Source organism: Aristolochia californica, unplaced genomic scaffold (genome assembly GCF_029961685.1).
Source record: "Aristolochia californica isolate CCGP_79_NKW_82.1479 unplaced genomic scaffold, dmAriCali1.0.hap1 SCAF_16, whole genome shotgun sequence".
NCBI lineage: Eukaryota > Viridiplantae > Streptophyta > Magnoliopsida > Piperales > Aristolochiaceae > Aristolochia > Aristolochia californica.
In genome coordinates this window covers 22,603,340-22,630,057 of record NW_027181837.1, presented here as the reverse complement: position 1 = coordinate 22,630,057, position 26,718 = coordinate 22,603,340, and the positions used below count along the sequence as shown (strand labels likewise).

At 37.2% G+C, this 26,718-nt stretch overlaps 1 protein-coding gene across 1 annotated transcript; it reads left to right on the top strand.

Annotated features, from left to right (window-relative positions):
• Positions 1-1,411: 1,411 nt before the first annotated feature.
• LOC137952757 (histone-lysine N-methyltransferase, H3 lysine-9 specific SUVH4-like) lies at positions 1,412-26,641 on the top strand. The gene is made up of 15 exons (XM_068799815.1): positions 1,412-1,945; positions 5,961-6,029; positions 7,233-7,301; positions 7,398-7,449; positions 9,043-9,152; positions 11,337-11,516; positions 13,929-14,027; positions 14,167-14,265; positions 17,523-17,572; positions 17,662-17,750; positions 23,870-24,029; positions 24,446-24,551; positions 24,675-24,857; positions 24,968-25,204; positions 26,323-26,641. Exons 1-15 carry the CDS (start codon positions 1,412-1,414, stop codon positions 26,434-26,436), a joined length of 2,151 nt encoding a protein of 716 aa, XP_068655916.1. The 3' UTR covers positions 26,437-26,641.
• Positions 26,642-26,718: the final 77 nt, after the last annotated feature.

The window sequence follows — 26,718 nt, the reverse complement described above, 5'->3', positions numbered from 1 at the left end:
GTGTTTATTTATTCTTTCGATTAAATCAAACACACAATGAACATAAAAGATTTCTAGAAGTCACAATTGTATTTCAAATTGCATGTTAATTCCCTCCCTATAGTCTTTCATCATATGTAATTTCCTCTATGGCCAATTACAATTTATATAGAAATTTATGTCACTCAATTGACTACACCAATAAACTTATTAAAGCTAATCCTTGTTTAGATGTATAATAACAAACCAGACACACATATATAGACCCATAAAAAGATTTTTAATACTTAATTAGACTACACAAGCCTAGACCCACTCAAGGATTTTCAACTTATAACCTACAACATCAGTTGCAAGGCTTCATAATCTTTCCTCTTCAACCACATATGGCTTCACTTGATCAAATCGAGGTGAGGACGATATTGGTTACCCAAAGTTTGACTAGAGTTATAAGGCTTACTTGGGATAACATTTAGGACTAATGTTATTAAAAGCAAACCGGTAAGATGGTCGGTTTTTATCTAAACGAGTTAGGTTAGGTTCACCTGTAGATTGGACCACAATGAGATGTTGCCATTAGATTTATTATTATTAGTTATTTTATTAACTTTTATCATAATCTAATAAATTGATAAATTAATATGATATTTTTTGTGCAAGTATATGGTCTCCACTTCAAATCCTTCCCCTAATAAATTTTGTTCAAATCATTGGATTAAGTGAGTTGATCATCCGATTTTAAGGTAAATTTGGTCTAGATTTGATTTAACCAGATGGAACTAGTTGGTTCGATTTGATTTTAACAATATTGTTCAAGAGCCATTGATTTTTTTTTTTCCTATATTGTATTTTGCCCTAATAGAAAATTCATTTGTCGTTAAATTATTGCTTTGAAATGTCTATCATCATAAAGGAGGAGAATAGCTTAAAAATGAGTTTGAGGGTTGAAATTGTGGTTAAAACACGAATCACCTTTGATAGAGTAGAATTATCAAATTAGTAATATATTATATATAAATATAATAAAATAAATCCAATCAATTTTAGTATAAAATTTATTTATGACATATCCACTTAATTAATAAAAATATATTTAAATATTAATAAAATCCATTTATTTGTGAATTGGAATGGATTTTAGGGATGGTGGAGTTACATATCAACACCGGTGGCCTAACAGTAATTAAGCAAGTCCGCCAGTGGCAATTCAGGAAGCGCATTAGATTTATCTCCACCTGAACGTTGCTTCCCGCCTCTTATTTTTCAACTAACGCTCAACTGAGAGGGAAAAACGAAAGCTCTGGTTCAGTTTTAGTTCACTACCTCTGTGAATAGGAGAAAGCCTAGGTCGGAACCCTAATTTGCCATTTTCACTCCTCTAGTGACTTTTGGCTTATCTGTTAGTCGGTTCAGCTGCCCCTTTTTTATTTCCATGGAGGCAAATTCGTCTTCTGTCGTGGACTCTCGGTCCTTTGAAAGCCCTCTTCTTTCTCCTGGAAGAGCTTGGCGTCAGCAGAATAATGTGGAAGAGAATGCGGTTTCTGAAGTTCCTCCCATTGACGATGAGGTGGAAGGCGAAGCAGCTGGTGTAATGGTCACCAAAAGTGTTTCGCAGCGTGTGCAGAGGATTTTCTCGAGAGGTATCGAGAGGAGGTTTAGTGCGAGGCTTCAAACCAAGGCTAGAATTGACTATAGCTCGCGAATGAAGAACCCCGGTGACGAGGAGAGAATCACGAAAAGGAAATTTAATGGCTCGTCCGGAAAAGTGGTGCCTAAAGTAGACATGGTGGCAACTAATGTAGTTATTGGCTCCGACCCTCTGATGAATCTTGCCACTGAAAAACCTGAAGATCAATCGGTGGGTAATGGAAGAGATTCGACGACGGTTTTTTCAGGGAGAAGCGTATATTCAAGGGTGAAGGAAACGTTGAGGATTTTCAATACTTACTACCTACATTTTGTTCAGGTCATTCGATCAATTGCTTTACTGTTTTGTTCTTGTGCAACATACGCTATTCCTCTTGGCCGTTCTCTGTATTGTCCATTTATATAAAGTCTTTTCTCCCTGATTGCTCGTTTCTGTTTCTATTCTTTATTTTGGTGATAGCTTTCTCGGATCCATTCATTAACTCTTTAAATTTAGAATAAGCATCGAGTCATGCCAATCAAGGGCTTTGTTGTGGATTTCGTTTTGGCATAGGTATGGGTTTTAATGTTTCGTGTCTCTGAAGGTCAGTGGTGTTAGAGTCCTTTATTCTTAGTTGCAGTTCGTTCTGTTCATTCTTTGGTGATAATCTGTAATCAATATCAATCCAATTTGAGTTGGAAACGAATAAGTATGAAAATTGAAATGATTAAGTTGGTTATTCCCGGGTATACATGAGTAGTTTCATCTTCTTATTTCAAAACACAAATTTCTGAATATGTATATCATGATAGAGATAAAGATAAGGATCCAAATACAAGTACCATAACTCAAACTCTAAAGAGTTGTAATCTCTATAGTCAATGTTGTAATTCTATAAATACCTGTCTCCTCGTCATTGAAAATCACGACAAATATTATTCTCAATTCCTAAATCCTATACGGTATCAGAGCTCTCGATCAGCCGTTGCCATCATCTCTAGTCCGATTCCTCTCCCATCGCTGCCACCGCCTGTTGATTCTGCCTCTCTTCCGTCGGTTCCATCGACCGACGATCGCACCAGCAGCCTTCCCAGACCCGTCCGCCTCGCACTCTCCCATCGTCGCACTGGGCCCGACCTCCGATCGTTGCTCCTCTAGACTCCTATCATGTTGCCCAATGCCGCACACTTGTGCCACTGCAAAGCCATCACGGAGCCTCTGCCACGTCGGTCCTTCACTTATCTCTCCGGCCATCGCCGTAGAAGATAATCTCTAGCCTTCACACACACACACACACAACTGCTACCAGTGTTGCTGCTCTTCCATATCTCTTCACGGGACGATGCGATTTCGTCTCCTCCAGCCACTACCAGTGCCACTGCTCTTCTACATCTCTTAAGCTAGAAAAATCCTTGTTTGATGTCCCTTCCCGGGTGTTGGTCTACAAAATGATAAGTTGTCTCCTCCTATTGTACAATATATTTTCCTTGGTTGTCTTTATAGTCAGAAAGGCTATAAATATTATGATCTTGCTAATAAAAGATTATATATTTTAGTAGATGTGACCTTTTTTGAAACTATACTATTTTTCAATGCCTCATTTGAGTCTTTGTTTCATCCTATGGCTATTGAGTCGCCTATACCCCTTCCAATTATAAATAGTCTTACTGTACCTTCTACTTCAATTCCAAGTAAACCTTTGCAGGTATAACACCTCAAAATGGTACACAAGCAACAGTCTCGCAGTGGGATACAACATCAAGTTCTAAATATGACTCTTTTTAACATGTTTGGACCATCTTCCTCCAAGCATGTGGATCCAATCTTTGATGATTTGGATCTTCCCATTGCCAAAAGAAACAATACACATTATCTTACATCCAAGTATGTCTCTTTCCAGAGTTAATCTCCATCATTTTGGTTATTTGCCACTTTGTTGTCTAGTGTTTTTATCCTACTAAAGTGCAGGATGCATTGTGTTTCTTAAGTTCAATAAAGCTATGGATGATGAGATAGATGCTTTATAGACTTGACAGACTTGGACCTTAGTTGAGCCTCCTACTAATGCCACTGTTCTTGGTTGTCATTAGGTGTATACCAATAAATATAATGTTGATGGGATAGTTGAAATGTATAAGCCGTGATTGGTGGCTAAAGGTTACACTCAAAACAAATTGAGTAAATGTATTTGACACTTTTTCTTTGGTGGCTCTTATGAGTACAATTTGAATTTTGATCTCTGTTGCAATAACTAAGGGTTGGCCTTTATTTTAGCTAGACACTAAAAATGCGTTCCTCTATGATGACCTATGTGGGGACGTTTATATGAAGCAACCTCTTGAGTATATTGCTCTAGAGGAGAATGAGAAGGTTTGTATGCCACATAAATGCATTTATGGTTTGAAACAGAGTCCAAGAGCCTGATTTAATAGGTTTAGTAAAGTTGTCACAGCTTTTGGATTTGTGAGGAGCCACTATAATCATTCTTTATTTGTTTTACATTGAGCATCTGGAGTGTAGTTCTTGTTGAGTATGTAGACAACATTGTGCTGTCTTGATATGATAAAAAAAGGATAGAAGAAGTGAAAGAGTATTCGAGCAGGCACTTGCAAACCAAGGATCTTGGATCTTTGAAGTATTTTATTAGCCAAAAGTAAACATGGTGTAGTATTATCACAAAGGAAGTACATTACTACATGTTATATGAGTGTAGGTTATTAGGAGCTAAACCATTGGATACTCATATGGATGTTGGTCAGAATTTATAGGGTGAGGACAACCTTTTACTGAAAGACATGATTATGTATAGAAGATTGGTTGGACAATTGATATATGTGATTGTAACAAGGGCTAATATTGCCTTTCTTGTCGGTGTGGTAAACCAGTTTATGAAGTATCCTTGCAAAGTTCATCTTGAAGCTACATAGAGGATTTTATGCTATTTGAAGGGACCTCCAGGCAAGGGGTTATTCTTTACACCTTATTATCACCTCAAGGTGGAAGAATACTCAAATGCAGATTATGCCAGATTTAAATTGGACAAAAAATCCACCATAGGTTTTTATGTATACGTTGGAGGTAACCTCATTTGTTGGAAGAGTAAAAAGTAGAATGTAATGGCATGTTCCAATGCAAAGGTAGACTATCGAGCAATGACTCGTACTGTAAGTGAACTTCTGTGGATTTAGTTTGTATTTTAAAGGAGTTAAAAACTTGAGTCCTATGCTGCTTAGATGTGACAATCAAGCAGCCATTTGTTTTTACCAGTAATCCTGTTTCTCATGAGAGAACAAAATATACAGAAGTTGATCTTCACTTTGTGAGAGATGTAGTGATTAGTAGTGACCCCACATGTCAAGATAACTGAGCAGATTGGTGATATATTCACAAAGCTTCTTGGGAAGCTAGACTTCAATAATTTTGTTCCAAGTTTTACTTGACATGTATGTTCCAACTTGAAGGGGAGTGTTAGAAGTTAGGGGAATTTTTTAGTAATTTCACATGTGGATAGTTTTGTAATATTGTAGTTAAGGTGGCCCAGACTAGTTGTTTAAAGTTGGTGTGGTGGAACTTGTAAATTCTGGATACTTTTAAGTCTTTTTACTGATTGATGTCTAAGTCCTCTTGTGATGGCCATTTTTTTCAAGTTATAAAATCACTTAAGCGGGATAGCAAAAGAGGATGCGGGTTGACTTCCTCCCATCAGGTAGGCTGCGCCTTGGAGACCTATTTGCTTCCCTCTTCTTGTTAGTTCTTCTCCTTTCTCTTCAGTCTCTCTTCCATCTATCTACTTTACAAAATTTTTACTGGTGTTATGGCACAATGTGGTGATGGGAGAGTCAACTGAAGAAGTACATGACCGTTCAGAATATTGTCTTACTATTACTGTATTTTTTTCTGTTTCTTTTTAAAGTTTTAATAGTGAGTATATCGTTGTTGGTGATTTCTGAAATATTATTGTGTAATTTCTCATCAGTTGAACAAAATATGATGATGAGACGAATAAATCATTTCTCAATTTAAAAACAAAGTTAGTATAGGAAAGGAAAACTAGTACTTTGGTTCTTCTGTCAAGTTGGTGAGACATTTGTGTTTCCTTCTTCACTGCAAGTTTGTTAAGTTTTATTTATATTGTTTACAGTTTATCGGCACATGAGTGATAATTTCTTTGGATGTTTTTCTTTTTATGGAGTGTTAGTAAATTATAATGTTCTTTCATATCAAGTTCCCCTCTTTTTCTACTCTGTGGTGAAATTTTTTCATATTTAATTGCTTAGCACATCTACTGATTTTGTTTATCATCAGCCAGTTTTTGGGCTCAAACATCTAATATATTTTCTTCCTATGGTAATAGGAAGAGGAAAAAAGGTGTAACATAGTCGAAGCCAATGGTAAGAAAAATGTCAAAGCCTCAAAATCTCAGGTGCAGTTCAGATTCTAACCCATTTTCTTTTTCTTGACCTTGTTGCATCATGAATTTAGTATTTGCACACATCTTGGTGTTGAAATACATTTGAGAATAATGAAAAGCCTTGTTTCAGTTTCTCAAGTAATCTGTTGTGTTTTGAAAGTGTCTTAATTTTTTTGAAAATGTTAATATGTCTCGAATAATGTATCCTGAAGGGCATTTAGGTAATTTTGCTTATAGGTATTTTGATACTTTAGTTTCTTTCTTTATTAGGATGCTTATATTTGTCATTATGTACTTTGTCTACTGTTTATCTGTTTAGAGATATGTTGAGATGTGTATTTTAAAGAGGGATATTCTTGTACTTTTTTCACTACATTTTTACTTATAAAACAAAATGGTGGTTGGGTTTGATCCCCTACCACGACACTCTCTTCCTGCACTGCTCTTTTTCTCTCCTAGCTTTTTGTCTCCTCTTCAATTCCCACTTTCTTCATTTCTAAACTTACAATTCTACAAGGTATCAAAGGAAAGATTGATTCTCTGCTAAGTTTCTCAGTGTTTTTTTCTCCCTTCTTTTCTTTGATAATGATGAGAGGATTTATTAAGGGAAGAGAAACACAAGTGAGGCCTTGAAGAGTAAATATAAGAAAGCGAAAAAGATCAAGAAAGAAGAAAAAACAAGAAGAACATCGAATAAAAAGGAAAATACTTATGGAAAGTTTCTCCTCCCTTTTCTCCTGGGTCAACCCTTCTCGTGGGCACTTTTCTGTCCCACAACTTATTGGTTGATGGTATAAAGGTTTGTCTTTAATCCACATATTTATGTAAAAGTTATAAATTGAGAAGATAAAGATAGAACAGAGGAAGAGAAGAAGGCAATAGAGAGAGAAGGAAGCTGTGTTATTTGCAGAACACCTTAGAGATCTAGTAATCGATCTCTCTTAAATATTCACTTGAGTAAAAATACAGTACAATGACAGAATGACACCTTACACTAAACTCACGATAAATTTCTAATTAAATGTTATAAAAAGCTGAAAACCACCTAACTACCACATGGAGTAAAATATTTTCCTATCCTTCTGGGATAATAAAAAGATTGTAAGCTGGCCATAATACCCCTGCATATAATTCAACATTTCTCTTTTTATAATATTGACCTTATGTTTCTGTGGATTTATTGTAGCTAATAGAGAAAGGCTAAAATTTGTATAGGGCAAAAATGCATCTGCACAAGATGTTAGAGGGTCTTCCAAGCGACCGGATTTGAAAGCAATGACAAAGGCAAGTGGCAACATGCATTATCTACTACTGATATGGACCATATAGTGATCGTGCTATTGGATGATCTTTTAAGCATCCATTTGATGTTATTGGCAGATGGTGGAGACAAATGCAATTTTATACCCCAAGAGAGTTGGTGCCCTTGAAGGTTGGTGGTTTTGTGTTTTTTAGGAAACCATTGCTTGGTTTTGTACATTGTGCTATGACTTTGATATTCTCACTTCAAAAAAAATGGCTTCAATATTACGATAGGAGAATGTATTGAATGAGTGTAAAGATGGTTCCTCATTGGTGTAATTTAAGAGCAAAGTCACTCTCTAAGGAAAGGGTAAACTAGCATTTGTAAATTAGAATAAAGCTATACATTTGAATTTCATGGAACCATTTGGAAAAAAAGGGTGAAGAGGATGTCTTCTATTTATAGCCCTAAGGGCATTGAAGACTTTTTGTATCTTTGGTGACTTAGAGGAGAAAGTAAATGACGGAGAGGGGAACATGACTCTCCTCTTGCATCTTTGACTTGGGTTTGCTTCACAATCTTTTCCTAATCTTTTCCTTAGTTTTTGTTTTTCTGCTTTCTCTAATCTATACTCAAGGCTTTCTTTTAATTTTTTCTGATTTTCATAGAGAATCCCAAAAAAGTTCATGTTGAGGTAGCCTAGAGGATTTTGAGATATCTGAAAGGAGTGCGTGGAAAAAAGGGTTCTCCTATAAACTGCAAGCAAACTTGGAGATAATGGGTTATTGTTCTGCAAATTATGCAGGATCAAAATTTGACCATGGTATTGGGTATTTGTTGAAGGTCCTCTTTAATTTGGAAAATCAAGAAGAAAAGTATTTTGGCAAGGCCACGTGCTTAGGCTGAAGACACTATGAAGCATACAGTGAGTGAGCTCATGTGGGTGAGATCTATATTGAAGGAGTTCAGTCTGGTGTGAAAGGATCCAATGATTTTAAAATGTGTTAACCAAGTAGTAGTAGTCATTGCTAATAACCCAGTATTCCATGGCATATAAGTTGAATATGCCATTTCGTTCATGATGCAGGGATGGATGGGCATGTCATTATTCAATATGTCAAATCAGCTGAATAGATTGGAAATGTATTTATAAAAGCCCATGAGAAAATGTGTTTAATAGTTTTTGTACAATCTGGGGTTGTTTAATATAATGCCTCGGCTTGAGGTGGAATGTTAAGAAATTAGGGGTATTTTGGTCATTTCTTACTCATGTATATGTGGTATGATATTGCTCTTAGTTTGAGCTATGTCTTAGGAAGATATAAAGTAATTTTTTTCTTTTATTTAGTCTCTTTTAGGCTGTATAGCTCTTGCAAGTCAGAGTGGCAATCTGGTCATTATGTGCAATATTGTCTTAAGTTACTAATCTAAGACATTGGGGGTCGAGCTTGAACCCCCAACAAGACTGCTTTTCTGTACGACAGTTCCTCTCATCTCTTCTCCCCTTCTCTTTCTTCTCTCTTCTTTTCCACTTTCTCTTGTCTTCAAGTCCACGATTATGATGATTTTTACGTCTTTGGGCAACACATTGATGCCCTTTGTTATGCATATAAACTCTGTTCTGTATTTTGTACATTAGCTTTCTGAAGTAATAAGATCTGAAGTTTTAAAAGTTCTCCTATCATTTCCAAAAAGGGGCATCATCTTTAGCAACTCCAAACTATGTTTATAAAATCCAGAGATCCAAGGTTGTTGGCTTACTGTCTCTTGCTGTGATGACAGGTATCAATGTTGGACATCAGTTCTTTTCTCGAGCTGAAATGGTGGCTGTTGGTTTGCACAGCCACTGGCTTAAAGGCATCGATTTTGTTCGAAAAGATTATTGCAAATTGGTATCTATCTAAATTTCGCAATTAATTTTGATGGGTTTCTACTGTTGTCTATCATTGGGCTTTGTTGGTTGAAGATGTTAATGTTAGAAAAGAGGATTTGAGAATTTTGTTTGAGAAAATTTTGACGGTTTTGGTTTTTATTAATTGTAAGTGTAAAGTTGGGTCTAAGGCCCATCCCAAAATGACTAGCCAACTTTGGAAACCTCTTTCCCAACTAATAAACTCAAGATCTTTGTACTCACTAATCCATGTGGGACTATTCATTAACACTCCCCCTCACATGTAGGCCCTCTTTTGTGGCTCTACAAGTGGATAATTTAGGTGTAGGTCCTCTTTCGTGGCTTTACAAGTGGGTGGATAATTTTAGGTGTAGGCCCTCTTTTGTGGCTCTACAAGTGGATAGTTTAGGTTTAGGCCTTCCTTTGTGGCTCTACAAGTGGATAATTTAGGTTTAGGCCCACATATGAGTACCTGCTCATGTTAAGGAATAGTCCCACATGCATTGGTGATGTTGGGTATACGACCAAAGTCCCACATTGGTTAGAAGTGGGGAGGATCTTGGATATATAAGTGTCAACATTATCTCTATTGGTATGAGGCCTTTTGGGGTAAAACCCAAGAGCAAATCCATGAGGGTTTAGGCCCAAAGTGGACAATATCATACCAATGTGGAGATAGGATAGTGTCCATAGTCCTTACAAATGGTATCAGAGCTATACCTCGGAGTTAGCCATGGTGGATGGATCCTTTGAATGTCAAACCAAGGTGGTGGGCCTCAAATTAAATCGCAAAGGGATTCGTGGATGTGCTCTATTGGATAGGTGGTGTGCTCCGGATTCTTCATGGATGTGTCTTGGTCCCAACATGGTGAAGAGGAGTTGATCTGGATAGAGTATGCCCTCGAGAGAGGTGGTACTCCATGTAAGGCATGTGCTTCCAATGCATTGGAGTGGAAAATCCGGGTTGGTAGAGAGTGGACGGATAGATGATTGTTTGAGGGGAGGATTGTTGGTTATACGACCAAAGTCCCACATTGGTTAGAAGTGGGGAGGATTTTGGATATATAAGTGTAGACACTATCTCTATTGGTATGAGGCCTTTTGGGGTAAAGCCCAAGAGCAAATCCACGAGGGCTTAGGTCCAAAGTGGACAATATCATACCAATGTGAGATAGGTAGTGTCCATAGTCCTTACAAGTGAGTACAAAGATCTTGAGTTTATTAGTTGGGAAAGCAGTTTCCTAAGTTGATTAGTCATTTTGGGATAGGCCTTGGACCCAACTTTACATGGTATCAGAGCAGGTACTCTTATGTGGGCCTACACTTAAATTATCCACTTGTAGAGCCACAAAGGAGGGCCTACACCTAAACTATCCACTTGTAGAGCCACAAAAGAGGGTCTACACCTAAAACTATCCACTTGTAGAGCCACAAAAGAAGGCTTACACCTAAATTATCTACTTGTAGAGCCACAAAAGAGAGCCTACACGTGAGGGGGAGTGTTAAGGAATAGTCCCACATGGATTAATGAGTACAAAGATCTTGAGTTTATTAGTTGGGAAAAAGGTTTCTGAAGTTGGCTAGTCATTTTGGGCCTTGGACCCAACTTTAGAGTAAAATCTAAAATTGGAAATTTCTGAATGGGAAAAGCTTTTGGCAGAATGCACACTTAAAAGGATTCTGCTTATTAAATTCTGAAAGATTGAAATTGGCTTTCTCGTGATGATTCCATTTCTTTTTTTGATTGATGCTTAGTTAGCTTATTGGTGAACTCTCTGCTCCCATAGATGCACATTGTCAAACTTCTTTCTGAAGCACATAGGGTTGGCTTGTTCTTAGGTTTTTGTGATGGTTAAGAGAGAACAAAGTTTTGTGAAAGATTGAAACTGTCTTAATCTTGATGTGTTGTCTAGTACTCCTTCACTCATTGTACTTTCTTGTAAGAAATCCAGTTCCATTCACTACAAAGCAGATTATATGTTAAAATAGTTTATTTCCATTTATTACTCGTGATTTGCTAAATTTAGTTGTACTTAAATATGACAAAAAGCATTCACAATTCTTAGGTATTGTGTTTGGTTTGCAAATATGCGTCATACTTCTTATTTACTTCCACCTTATACTTCCTCCATGATTTCTGGTCTATACATGATTTGTATCTTTATCTCTTTGTTCAATATTACAGGATGATTACAAAAATTATACTTTGCCCTTGGCAGTGTCCATTGTGATATCAGGCCAATATGAAGATGATTTAGACAATTTAGATGAAGTGGTTTACACGGGTCAAGGTGGAAACAATCTACTTGGAAACAAGCGCCAAATGCAGGATCAAGAGCTGACTAATGGGAACTTGGCACTCAAGGTGTCTATACCATAACTTTGTGCCATTTGAGCTAGTGAAGTTTATCTTTCTTTATGTTATACTGTTTTTGGTTTACCTGTAGGCATATTCTTTGTAAATGTACCTCTTTGATGCAGTCCCTTTGATGATCTTTGCCATTTTTTTTTTTTTTTTTTTTTTTTTTGTATAACGAGTGAAGAATTGAACAGAAACTGAGTTCTGGAATGGAGGACAACAACTGGCACACTTACCTCAAAGAGTATTCATAGAGATTAAGGTGGCTGGTAGACACCACTCCAGGTAGACCGACCCCACTCCATCTGAAGTGGAATTTGACCTCAAAAAGTAGTGAAGGCATACATTGTACAAAATAACATGCAGTGAAGATGACATATCCCCAAAATCTTTTAGGACTTTCATTTGGAATAGAAAAGTCTTGGCAATATCTAGTGTTTTGTTCAATCTTTCTATTTTCTTGTGGAGTGTATGCATGTGACCTCTAATGGAGAATGCCAAGAGAAGAATAGAAGTTAGGTATATTTTGCTCATAAATGCTAGGGCATGATCAGAATGCAGAATTGAAATGTTGGAATCATAGTCATCAACAGAGAAAATAAAATAGTGGAACTAAACTGACTTTGGACCTGATACAAACCCTGAATATCTGAATGAACTGCACTAAATAGGGATGGACTTCTTTTTTCAACCCTTGAGGGAAGTATAGTTCTATGATGCATTTCCAATTGGCACGCTTTGCGTTAAAATGAAGGGACATGATTGAAGCAAGGAAATAGCTGATGCAACTTTTTTATCGAGTGAATGGTTTGGAACCTTGATTGACCATTGCATGATAGTAGAAGCCTTTTCTTTTTTCTTGCCCATTTAACTTCATTGTTAGAAATTATGGTACTGTTGTCTATATCTTTTTCAACCCTCACATAGGAGTATGAACTTCATTAGGCCCTTTCACTTTGTCACCAAAACTCACCAGATTTCACATTATGGGCTTTTTAGAGCACTTGAAAAGTTGTAGTGGAAAGTGAAAATCGCTAGAGGAAGTGACAACATTTGGGCAGGAAATGTCGGGTTGGAATTTGCTTCACCGAAAAAAAGTGAATCACTCTGTTTCTTCTTAAAACAATGGAATGTGGGTGGAATTTCACTCCATTGTGGTGCAATATTTTAAAAAGGTAGCAAAAAAAGGTCCTTTTCAATCTTTCTCCTGTCAGAGGGAAATGAGAATCCTTAGAAGTGGTGCTCTCCTTCTAGTTTTGCTTGCATCAAACTTAATTTTCAACAAAAGCTCCATCAGCAATCCCGCTCCAATGGCTTTGGATGGGTTTTCAGAGGTAGCAAGGACACCACTCTCCTCTCTTTTTCTGTCCTCTTGGTGTTGTTGACTTTATTGGTGTTGAGCTCTCATTTTAGTGTACGAATTGAGAATTTTCAAGGACAAGTTCTTCTGTACCTTCATTGTAGAAGGGGATTCGCTTGTGGTGTTAATTTGTAGTAAGCAGACTTTGATAGAGATCAAGATGATCAGGATAAGAGAAGTTGAGATGGTCTCAACTTCTAACTCTATAGTCATGTACACTTGTAACTCTACATTCATGTACATCTTTTTATCATTTTGTAACTATAAATATATGTATCAATGAAAGTAATACTATCGGGAAATTATTCTTTTTATCTTTCTTCTATAGACTTCTCCTCCTTGGCATCTTAGGAGTCTCCTTTATGACGTGTTAGATCTTGCTGTTAGATCTTGGTGTTAGATCTTCTTTATCTTATTTCAGTCGGAAGGAGATGGGAAGGGGGAAGGGAGGCCATCTCCACCCTCACGTAGTTATATACTAGACAAGTTAGGAGGCCATTTCCCAACTAATAACCATAGGATATTTATATATCTATTTGGGCCTATTCCTATCAGCTCTAATGTAAAAGTGAAGAGTTGAAGCGGTTTTGGAAAATAGTCATCAACCAGCAAACTTGTGTCAAAGAGAATCCGGTAAGATTTGGGTGGCTGAACAACTTGTCTCGCTCTTTTCTTCACTAACTCAATGTATGTTATGTTTATGATAAAAACACCCTTGACATGAGCCCCATCCTCTCGTAACAATAAGCAATGTGACTGAAATGCACTTAGATAAAGAAAGCCAGAAATTGATCCCATTAATTATAGAACTTCGACTTTTTTATCAGCTCTCAACAATTATCAGCTTGTTGAGTTTTTTTTTCTTTTTTCTTTCTGTTTTTAGTTTATTCCTATCGCATCTGGGCTCTGGCATGTGAACCTCTCAGCTTCTATCATCTTTTGTGTATATGCTATTCAGTTATTTTTACAAATTCAAGCAAATATTTGCTGTGTCTACTGTTTTCAGTTTCCTTTAGTGGATCAGGTCTTTAAGGATAAGATTCACTCTAAATTTTCAGAACAGTATGGAACAACAGACGCCTGTTAGAGTAACCCGTGGTCATGTGTCAGACTACAGCTACGTTGGTAAAGTTTACACTTATGACGGCCTATATAAGGTACACATTATTAGCTCATCATCTTCTTGTTCTACTGTATAAAAATTCTTTTGATTCTTTGGGCATCACTTCTAGTTTTCCTTTCTTCTTTGAGGATGATCAAAATATAGATTTCTGCTATTGGACTCCAAATTTGCAGGTTGTGACTTACTGGGCTGAGAAAGGTGTGTCTGGATTCACTGTTTTTAAATACAAGTTACGGCGGCTTGAAGGGCAGCCTGCACTGACTACCAACCAGGTATTAGAAACACTAAACTCATTAGTTCAAGTCTTATCTTCAGATCTTCTGATTAAAGCAACAAAGTACGAAGAGCTATGTCCCCTGAATGCATTATCCGCAATGTATCAGGTTCAGACTAAATTGGCTGGTGACCATGTTAACCTGGAACTGGTCCCTCCACCGAGTCAGAACACTGCAACACCTTAAAATGGTATAATAGCTTGGTTGACCAGGCTAGGTTTGTCAGTTCAACGGGTACACTGATCAAGGTTAGGGTTTAGGGATTATGTAAACTGGTCGGCAGTCCACCTTAAGTGATAGAGAGACAGGGGAGGGGCGGCAGTCCACCTTCCTCGAATGGCACTAAAAAGGAAGAGGAGACACTCATAGTGTGCAGATTCTGTAACCTTGGACACAACAATTTGTTTGGTTCCTGTGGTCACTACACATTGAGTCAAATTTAGAGTACCTTTTGGTATCCAAGCTTGCTTAACCCCTTTAACCTCTAATCTCCTAGTTGGAAACTTATTAGTTTCCATGAAGCCCATAATACTTACAGCACTATGCATGCAAGAAGTTGTGTGACTTTTGTACCACTTTAGTTCTATGATTGTCGAGTTTTATTTTCTTCAAAGATCTAAATTCTATAATTATAATTTTTTGTTCCTTAATAAACTTTGTTTTGATTTAGCACTAGAACATATTTTCCTTTCGATCAATTTGTGTAACACAAAGTGACAAATTTGAACATTTTCTTTCAACTGAACATTTTTCATGTTCTACAAACAATAAGATTTCAGCCTATCTTTTTCTTTAAAATTTTTTATGGATCTTATCACCTTAACTAGGGGACCTATCTGATTTGAAAGATTTTATCTCATTTTTGTTAGGAATTAGATGCCCTAATTCCAAACTAACGAGAGCAATAATAATAATCGCGGAAGAAAAAAGAAAAGCAAGCACGGAAAAACACAACAAGATTTATACAGGTTCGCCTCAAGGGTCCTGTCTTCTGCCGTTGCAGTAATCTACTATAAAGATAAAAAAGTTTACAATAGAAATCACAAACACTTACGGGTGTTTTTCTTTAACCTCTCTCAGGCCGTAACGATGCTCCTCGGATGATGAGTGATAAGACCCTAATAGCGCCTCCCCTCAATTATAAAGAGAAAATTAGGGCAATCGTAATACAAGAGTGAAATCCCCAAACTGCCCTTAATGAAACAACAATCAATATATTGTGGATAAGGCTCCACAACTTAACAATTTTCTAATTGAGAAAGTTGCCTCCTAAGTTTATTTTTTATTTTTTCACAGATTTTTTAAATGGGATGGCTTATTTAATAATGTCAATAATTCATCCTTGTCAAGCTCATTGGAATCCGTTTCTTAGTTTTGAAGAAATCAGAATTGTTCACTGTCAGACATAAAACTAGACAAAAAAAGTTTTTAAATTTCCTGCTGCCTACCCTTTATTGGAAGAGTTCGGCTTGAAATATGTTCAGCCAAACCTTTTTTTACTTGAATGTTATGGAGCTAACCTGTTTCATGTGCAAAACTGAAAGAATGAGAAATTTTAGGCAGATCTTCATGTGCTCTAGGCTTTTGAAAGAATGCTCTGGTACCATATACGAATAGATTAATGAGTGAATTTTATGGAGGAAGTTTTTGCTGTCTTGCTTAAGTTAGGGTGTCAAGCTGGTTTGCTGGAGCATACATGGAGCATTTTCTTGCCTAATGAAGTACCATTGCTCCAATGGGGTTAATTTTGTTGAAGCTTTTGGTTGCCAAATTGTCTTTTTCTCTATTTGGTATCTGGGCCTTCCTCTGTTTTTGGTTGAGAAACCCAAGATCTTTGAAACCCTGTTTTAGATAAGCTCCAAAGAAGGCTTTCCACACGTAAAGGTAAGTATCTAACTCTGGTAGGTAAAATGACTCTTGGTAAAGCAACTCTGGCAGGGATTTTGGATTATTATCGTTCTTTGCTTTGCCCTGCCAATGTAGTTGGTAGAATGGAAGGGATCATGTGTCAGTTCCTTTGGAGAGGGGCTTTTGATCAGTGCCGCTACCATTTGGTATTTGTTAGAAGTGTCTTCCAAAGGATAAAGGTTGGCTTAGGTATTCAGTCGCCTAATGAACCAAGGACTTTTGGCAAAATGGTTGTGGCATTTTGCTGGTGGTAAGTCTTCCCTTTCGAAGAAGCTTCTTGTAGTCAAGTACAATTACTTGGAGGACTCTTGGTTTCATGCTGTGATAGTTCTCTCTCACCTGTTCTTCTTTTCTTCTTCTTCTATGTCTCTGCTTCTTTGATATTTTTCAAAGGCGAATTATATGCCAGTCCACAAGGGAATAAAAAAAAAACATGTTCAAGTAACAAAGCTGAGCCCAAATTAGGGTAGTGCAGACTTAACATTAGTGGAAAAGAGGGATACATAAATTTAATTGGGTTAAAATTCCCATTCATCACAAATATGGTAATGTAAATATTTGCTCAGAGCAGCACTCTGACTCCTACAACAAAAAAAATAGGGAATTGCCATTATAAGAACCATAAGGAAACATTTCTCGCCTTTAATGAGTCAAGAGAATGTTTATATCCTTTTTTTTTTTTTGGAAAATCAGAGTCGTGTTGTTGTTTTTTTGGAGCTAGTGGCTAGCTTGACTTGCATTTCTGTATATTATTTCCCTCTTTAATGAGATTCTCACTTCTTCAAAGAAATGGAGTCAAGTGAGTGACTAAAACATTCTAAAATGTCCCATTAGAAATCTAAATTTGAGGAGAAATAAACAAACTATAGCTGTGTTCTTGAATAAAGTACTCAAGCATCCAGCAGAAAAAAAGAACTTTCAAGCCGTAATTTGAAGCCCTAAGACATGTTTTACATGATAGATATTAGGTTAGAAAAAAATTAAATGTAAGGGCCTGAGAAGAAAAGGGAAAGAATTTGGTTCTCGTAATAAACAAGATTAGAAAAATGTACCTGTTCCATGAAAAACTAGAAAAAAGTACCCCATTTTGCATCGATTTAGATAAGAACACTGGAAAAAGGAAAATATGAAAACAGTGCCCAAATCCTGTGATGGTGCCGTACAACTTAATTATTTAACAAAACAACTTCTATATGCAAAAATCAGCTCTCATGGTTGACAAAGAGGGTTGCAATTTTTTCTAGAGTTTGTTAAGAAAGGAATGCTCTCACTTCAATTAGTTTGGGGTACTAAATGTCCTTTAGGTACTTTTGAACAGTTTCTTATAGCTCATCCTTCCAGTACAGGTTCAATTTAGCAGAGCAGCGGTACCTCGAACTCTTTCAGAAATTCGTGGGTAAATGATTTTACATAGGAAAAGTTAGTAACTCTCATCTCTCTTATCATATGGTGCCATGGGCTTTCTAATGTTTTCTGTTTTCATAGGTTGGTCTGTGAAGACATCAGTAAAGGTCAGGAAGCTCTTCCCATTCGAGCTACTAATTTGGTTGATGTGCCACCGGTTTCTCCAACGGGTAAGCTTCATCCTTAATTTGACTGTGCCACTGTCTAGTTTAGACTATCAAAAGAAGCTTAAATTGGCTTGGACTTCAAAAATCTCTCTCTTGTTTATAAAATAATATGCAATAAATTAGAGAAAAAATAGAACTGAAAATGAAAATTTTTTATTTTTTTTATGAAGATGTATTTTTATTAAAAGAAAAAGAAAAATTACAAAGGCGGAGGGAGCAAATCCCTTACAACGAGAGATTGTAGGAAAACTCCCTCCTTGGCAAGCACATCTGTTGCCGAATTTGCAGATCTCGGAATGTGAGACCAAATACATGAAAAAAAATAGAACTGAAAATGAAAATTTTATAACTATTGTGAACTTGTAGTCAGTAGAAAATAGCTTCAATTGGAAGTAAATCAACTTTGATTTTGAAGTAAATAATTGGATTATTTGCAATTTTGTGTACAACAAGTTTATATGTTCTCACATAACTTCAATTTGAGCACATGGTGTACAAAAATAGAATTCCTGTCAATTCTCAAGTATGCTTTATTGTATTCAATGTGGATTGAGATTCATGCTTACCCTCTGGGCACTGGTTGACTGTGGTTGATTTAGCCTTTTGATTGTGCCCTCTAGTGTGGTGTTATGTATTTTTTATCTATTTTTTTCTGTTGTGCAATCATTTTGGCTGGCCTGTAGCCTTTATATTTTGTTTTTTGAAATGAAATTTGTAATTTGTACTCTTTTTTTTGAAAGGTGTGCTTTATTAAAGGTCTGAAGGCAAAGCCTTTTCTCTTCCTTCTAGTGAATTTGTCAATTCTCGAAAAAAAAGAAAGAACAGGAGAACATGTACTTATTAATTGTATTTTGTTCCTAAAGTTTGAGTTATAAAGAGGAGAGAGGGGTTTGTAAATCCTAATATTTTCTACTATTTTTTCTCTTTCTCTTTGCTCATCTCTCTTGAAACCCCAACCTTGAAGCTCTCACCTTCTTTCGGTTAAGCTATTGGTTTTAAATTTTTTTACATTGTATCAAAACAAGGGTCTTGCCTTGGTGATATAAGAGAACAGTTGAGAAGTCGAGGGTTCCTTATTAAAAACCTAGAGCACACAAATGGAGAACAGGAAAATGCCAAGATGGCTGCTGTAATTCTTCTTTCGAAAAATATAGATTGCCCAATTACAACCCTAAAAAGATACAGAAAACAAAACATGTCCAAAAACACTAAAATAAATCTCCCGGTCTTTTGTTTGAGTAATAAGTGGGTCTTCAGTCACAAATTCAGTTTTCTATTCGAGCTGAGAAAGATTTGGATAACTTGTGTCCTGACCACATAGTTCTTGTTATTCAACTTAACGGAGAAGTTCTGCATAATATTACTGTCCTTCTCATCAACCTTGGCAGGCTTTATATCATTTGAATCAGCCATAATAACTGTTATCTTACTTTAGGATAATACTCAACTACTAACAAGCATCAACTCACACCCAAAATAAGAAGTAGAAAGGCTGATGCAGGCATCTAGGAAGGTTGGTACACACAATCTCTTATTAGAAGGGCAGGCACGAGCCTTTCTGAGGGCCAGATAGAATATGATAATTTCTGCTTGCTGGAAAGAATAACACATCAGCCTTAGAATTGCTTTTGCAGGCAGTCATTGTGTAAAAAGGAGACAGGTTTAGGCAGAAAAAAACTTTCTCAAGAGTAATTATTGATCATAGAGAAAGTAGGCAGGCAGAAAAAATCAGTTTTTGATTATTAGACTATCACTTAAGCCATTACCCTTGTGTAATAGCATAAAAACACAGAATAGGCAACCTATGAGTGTTGCAGATAAAGAAAACATTAACTTGGAAGAAGCAGGGAAAGGAAGGACAAAACAGTAGAGAAATTGAGAGGAACCATACCTTTTTTTTTTTTTTGAATGTGGGATAATTACATAAAGAAAAACAGCAGCACAGGAAAAGAAAAACAAAGACAAAAAGGAAAATTAAAAAACAATTAAAATACAAAGTTAATCACGTGTTGGTAAAGGGATGATCCGCCTTTAGCATGCTAATCTTGTCAAATGCCTAGCCAATACAACCCAAAAAACCGGTCTGTTAAGTGCGGAAAGCTAAGTACCTCCCATTAGTGGTGGACGGAACCACCTAGCTTTGACACCCACCGTTCTTGTTCTCTACCGCTTCTGCCGGGATTCGAACGCGGAACGTGGTGCCCAACTTTAATACCATGTCAAACGCCTAGCCAATACAACCCAAAAGACCGGTCTGTTAAGTGCGGAAAGCCAAGTACCTAACTCATCAGTGGTGGACGGAACCACCTAGCTCTGACAAATCTACTATAGCATTGGTTGTGCTGCCAAGTAACTTGCCAATTATGAGTCAATCTTTTTTGTTTTTTTTTTTTATAAAAATGTATTTATATAAACAAGAAAAATTACAAAAGAGGAGGGAGCAAATGCCTTACAACCAACGATTGTAGGGTAGCTCCCTGCTTGGCAAGCACATCTGTTGCCGAATTTGCAGATCTCGGAATGTCAGACCAAATACAAGATACAATTGAGGTAATTTCTAAAATCTCCCGAAACATATCCCAATGAGGCCACGGGGGAGGGGATGCACACTCACACCATCCAATGACCACCTTTGAGTCCCCTTCGATATGAAGAGGACTGCTGCACTTGTCTCTAAAAACACGGAGCCCAGAGAGGAGGCCATGAAACTCTGTTGACATAGAGTCGGATATGCCTAAGAGGGCCAACATATGAGAAAAGTTGATTACCGGAATGATCCGAAATAACCCCTCTGAAACCAGAAATCCTAGGATTACCAAGAGAAGAGCCATCAAAGTTCAACTTAAGGTAACCGGGTTCAGGAGGAATCCATTCCTGCAAAACTGGGACCTTTGTCCCAGAGTGTATCATTGCCCAATTTCTCCAGTTTTCACGGATAGGGGTGCCCAAAAACGAGGAGAAATACTTCTTAGTCAGAAGCTAAGTAGATATATGACCCACCACTCGGTCTACGATCCTATATGCAGATTCTCAAATCATATATGCATTGAAATGGTAATCGAACCACTATAGAAGGTCAACTTCTTTAGTTGCCCAAGTGATGGCATTCTTTTAGTCCCCGTCAACAGTAAGGGGTCCCAAGGAGTTGCTGTAAATGATAATGCCTTGGAAAAGAGCCTCCACTTCAGCTTCATTCATATCAACAACTCCTAGTGCCTAGTGTAAGTAGTAGAGCTTTACCCTCCAAATCCTGAATGACACTGCCAATGCCTCCCACCCCTTGATTAACCTTCGAAACTTCCATATTCAGCTTCAAACCACTGTTTGGAGGGATCTGCCAAGTCTGATTTCCAGCAAAGTTTGCAGGAGTTAGCCCAGCATACATCTCCAATTCTTTTGTAGAATTGTTCCTCTATAGTCACTGAAATTTTTGTTTGATTCCAGGCCAAGGCTTGATGCATGGTGTTCTCAATGACAAACAGAATGAAGCTTTCTTTAGAAAAAAAAGAATCTTGTCATTCTGCTCAAGCTACAAAATTCATTGCACCACCTAACCAGCGATTTTCCACAGAATGGAGCCAAGGTGGCCAATAGGAAAGATGATATCTCAAGAATTCAATCTGTGTGCTGTGACTGCGTTAGAATAAACCAAATCTGCATATAAAAGACATCCGGACCTCATTGGCAAATGGGCAATCGAAAAGGCAGTGATCAATGCTTCAATCAGTTCAGTTGCACATACGACAAGTGAGGGATGGGCTGGTACCCATGTCCCTCCTTTCAGCACACACTAAAGAAATTTATAAGCTGACCAATTTATAAGTAAATTACCTTTTCAGATTTTGTGTTTGGGGTTCTAATCAATTTCCAAGCAACAGCTGGGAGAGAGGAGCTATTTGTAGTGCTTGACAGTAATTTATAAGCTGAGGCAACAGTGTAATTACATGAGGACTCAGGGCACCAGAAGAATTTATCTCTGTCATTGTTATTGAAGGGGATGGTCGGGAGGCCTTTTAGCAGGGCCAGGAAATGCAGAGTCAAGGCAGCCAGTTAGAGGTTTCAGAAATTGAATACACCACCCAGAATCATTTTTCATTGCTGTCTCCAAGATAAAGGGGTCCTGGGCTAGGCTATATTGAGATTGAAAAGCATCTTTTAAGGATCTGTTGCTTGTCGAAACATCTTCCTAAAACTAAACCTCTAAACCAGAATAAACTCCAAATCTAATGTTTCTTTGAAAAGTAGTTATTTTTGTGCATATATGATGCCAGATTGGAGATGCATACTTGGGAGTAAGGTTTGGGGGTAGCCAATCATCATCATCAGGAAAGTTGTGTTTTGCACAAAGAATCTTTCTTCACAGAGCTCATTTGTTTGTACTAAACCTCCATAACCACTTTCCCATAAAAACATAGTTAAGTGAAGTGATTTTCGTGATCCCTAGTCCACAATGCATTCATAAACTTGGTGATGTGTTCACCAAAGCTCTAGGAAAATGAGATCGAGGGAGTTTTTATAACAAGTTTAGGCTTTTAGATATATGCTCCAACTTGAGAGGGAGTGTTAAAGTTGTAATTGTCAAGGGTATTTTGAGTATTTTACATACTTGGTTTTCCCCTCTAAGGTTAGGGAGTATTCGTCTATTTATGATGTACATTGAGTTCAATTTTTAGGTTTATATGATGTATGTAAAAAGTGTGAAAAATCTACAGAGAGAGAGAGAGAGAGAGATGTCAAAGCTTTGGATGAGCTGCATGGGGGGGTTGTGCACAATCCCAATGCTATTTATTTAGGTTTAAGTCATAATTTATTGTAATGACAAAAATGTTCCTGTTACATAGAAAATATTTATTCCTTTATAACTCCCATTCTACTCTTCCTATGAATATAAAAATTTGTTCACAGACTAAATCAAACATGCTGAACAAGATAGGGCCATAATATAAAATATTTGATCATATAAAATAGGCCAAATACCCTTGAGCTGATTTTCTCACTGTCCCCCTCAAGTTGATCAGTTGAACGAACATAGGGAGTAAAATGGTGTCCACCTTGTATCCATCAAGCTAAACATGGATTTTAATGAGGCAAGACATGTAAGCCAAACTTGTCTAACACCTTGTTCGTTATATTATTTTCTTCCTAAGCGCTGTCTATAACTAGACATACACCAATTCTTTTATTGTGCATTCGGTCCGAATCATTTTGTGGCATTGTGAATTTGGTTCATGTTGTTTGGCTGTATGTAACAAGACTTCTTCATTCATCAGCATAAGCCCATTGTGCATCACCGAACTCATCTTCCACATCTTTATGATCATTAACCAAATTGCCTATAGGTTGGTCTTGCTAGCATATAACATTCATCCCTCTATTTTGAGGTTACGTGGAAGTATTAGACCTATGCCATTTTTCATCAGATCTGTAACATATGTTACCTCTAGGATATGAATTAGGATTTTGTTGCTGATTGTTATTGTATTTGCGTACTCTAGGAAAATTACCCAAAACTGCACAAATTTTAACAAGGTTTAAGTGTATTGTTTTCTAACTTATGAGTAATCAGTGTTGCAGTTTTGTGATATTTTTGTCATTTTATTAGCATCACTCTGTCAGTAAATAATTTAGGGATAGGTGTTGACCAACAACCGAACTCAAGTCTGCTGGAATTCTCTCCTTTCTTCTTTTTCCATTTCTCTTTCAAATTTAACTCTTATATGAGTGTTAGGGCAGAAAAAACAAGTATGAATTTAATGTGAAAGTTTTAGTGCAGAAGGATACCTACAGTTCATTCCTTGGTCTACAACCAATGATGTAATGAGAGCAAAGAGTACATATGATATTTTAAGAATGTATATCCATAAAAAATGATCTTCTCCGCACTTAACAGACCGGTCTATTGAGTGCGGAAAGCCAAGTACCTAACCCAGTTGGACGGAACCTAACTCAGGTGGATCGGAACCACCTAACTCTGACACTTCCTTCCTCCATTGCTTTGATGCTAAGTTGGAAGAGAAAAAGGATCAATGCATGAGTTAATTTGGAAATGATGATGCAGACACTGCATTTGGTAACATTTTGTTCTGTCTGATTTCACTTAGTCGACTATAACATTTGTATAGGTTATGAGTACTGCAACTTCCTGCAAAGTAGGGAAAATGTGGAGCTTCCACCAGCTGGTGGTGGATGCAATTGCCGAGGGCATTGTGTTGATCCCAAAGTATGTGCTTGTGCAAGACTAAATGGTACTGACTTTCCATATGTACGTCAAAATGGTGGAAGGTGAGCTCTATGTTTTTGTTTTCTCAGAATTTGCGTGGAACTGCAACTTCGTTATTTGGGTCTTCTTAGAAGAGATTTAAGTTGAAGAATTTGACTTGGCTTCTGTTCCAAGTCAAGCAGTATGACGGTTTTGGTTTTCATGAAATATTAATTTTTTATGACCCTAGTTTATGTTTTTCAATAGTTTAGAGGTAAATAAAATTTATAAAAACTGAGATGCTGCCTTACCTAATTGATCCTGCCAATAAGGATCTCTTTGTCAATGATGCTGCCATTTCCAGCAATTACTGTAGTTTAATATCATGGATGATTCTAGCTGAATATTTTTACTCCATGTCATGGATAATATCCTATCGTTTATGGTCATTGTTTTTTGTCCATTCAAGCTACTGAGCATGTCAATACCTCTTTGTCAGATTAGTGGAAGCAAAACCTGTTGTGTTTGAATGTGGGCCAAACTGTGGTTGTGGAAATAATTGTGTGAACAGAACTTCACAGCATGGGTTGAGATACCGACTTGAGGTTGTGAGTCAAGTTCTGTCTAACAACAGAATTTTCATTCTCATACAACATGTCATTTTTTTATTTGTACTACAGCAATTTAAGCTTTAACAGGTTTTTATTTTCTAAAAAAATCTTTAACAGGTATTTCGAACCCCAAATAAGGGGTGGGCAGTTAGATCTTGGGATCATATTCCAGCAGGGGCTCCAATATGTGAATATACAGGCATACTTATGCGGACAGATGAATTGGATTCTGTTGTGCAGGATAATTTTGTTTTTGAGATTGATTGCTTGCAGACGATGAAGGGGCTCAATGGGCGGGAGGTGGTGTCTTTCTCATTTCTTCCTTCCCTTAATGAATGTAGTGGATGGTTTATGATCGGTTCTGCCTTTTTCATGCACTAGCTCATACTTTTGTCCATTTGATTTGTTAGAGGCGAATTGGAAGTGTTTCAGTGCATGCAAATGCCCACCTTGAGGGAGCTGATGAAAAGAAGTCAGAAATTGTGCCAGAGTACTGCATAGATGCAGGACCTGCAGGAAATGTGGCACGATTCATTAATCACAGTTGTCAACCAAATCTCTTTGTCCAGTGTGTCTTGAGCTCTCACCATGATATCAAGCAAGCCAGAGTACTTCTCTTTGCAGCTGAAAACATACCTCCTCTTCAGGTTATCAATCGATTTCTTTGCTTTTGGTGTCTGTTGAATCTGCAAAAACCAGTAAAAACGATAACAATAGTGAAAGAAGAAAAATAAAGGGAAGAGAGAGATGGGAAAAGAAGAGGAGCCACTCAATGGAAGGGGAAAATGGGGTTTTATTAGCTGTTAGAAGTCAGCCAAAAAACAATAATGCTCCTCATCATATAACTTACCATTTCAGACATTCTAAGTTGCTGAAGAATAAGGGCTTTTGTTTAACTGAATGAAAACAGACTCAAACCCATCAGCTAGCCTCCCAGAAGGATAAAATGCTTCTTCTGAGACACCAGACTTGATTCTCCAATTTCTGATGGAGGGGTGAGAAAGCTAAAGAAGTCACGGAAGTAGAAGATGTGGCTTCTTCTCTAAAATGCCGAATGGACACCTGTGCAATCGGCTGTAGTAACTTGTTGCACTCTTCCTTGGACAGTGACCCCTGTTTTTACTTAGCCTCATTAGTAGAACTTCCTTGTTGCACAACCTGTTTGACCATGCTGTTTTTCAAATTTATCATATAAAGATTGAGTCCAATTCCATCCCAAAATGACTCACTACTTGGGAGACTTATCGTTCAATCTTATAAATCAACTTCTCTTAACACTTATGCTTCCTACTAACACTCTCCCTCACATCTAGGCTTGCACCACATAATGGGTCTTGTAAGTAAAGAATTTTTCAAATATTAGAATAAACTATTCTTTGTTTATTCATCTTAATTGTATTATTGGTGTAAGCTTTTGCAATTGTACCCCTTTCATTTTATGTGGCTCTTCCCTTGGCACTGACCAACCCATAAGGAAGTAAACAGCTTGTGTAGGGACAAGGTCAACTCTGTCTTTGAAGATGCCCTGTCCATCTGTAGCTGTCTTACTTTTGCAGAACTCTGAATGTATTTTCGTAAAAGATTATATTTTCATACTTCTCTAGAAAGCAGAACTTTGAAAATTCCAGTGATGTATTTTCATGGCCTAATATGAGGCTTAAATATGATAAGTCATTTCCTTGACTAATATTGCCCAAACTTTTTGTGCTCTTTTGGATCCAGGTTTTCCTTATTATGACTCATTGAACTTTTTCATCCTGTACAGGAGCTCACATATGATTATGGCTATCCTCTCGACAGTGTGGTAGGCCCTGATGGCCAGATCAGGCAGATGCCATGCTATTGTGGGGCACCAGATTGTAGAAAGCGGTTATACTAGGTAACACAACCCTGGTTTTCATTTATCTTTCTATCAATGATTTTGCTTGTAAGTTTGTTGTTTCATTGTAAACTTGTCTTTAAGGGCTGGTGCTTGGACAAACTCCCCCTCCCATTTAGTGTTAGAAAGGTGGCAAACCACCTAAATTTGAAACGAACATGGTTGATGTACTTCTTCCTGGTCAAGCAATCCTTGTCCTTGTCCTCCTCCTCTTGTTCTTTCATAGTATGGTTGTTGCACTTCTTCCACCACTCTGATAGTATAGTTTTTTAAAATTTTATT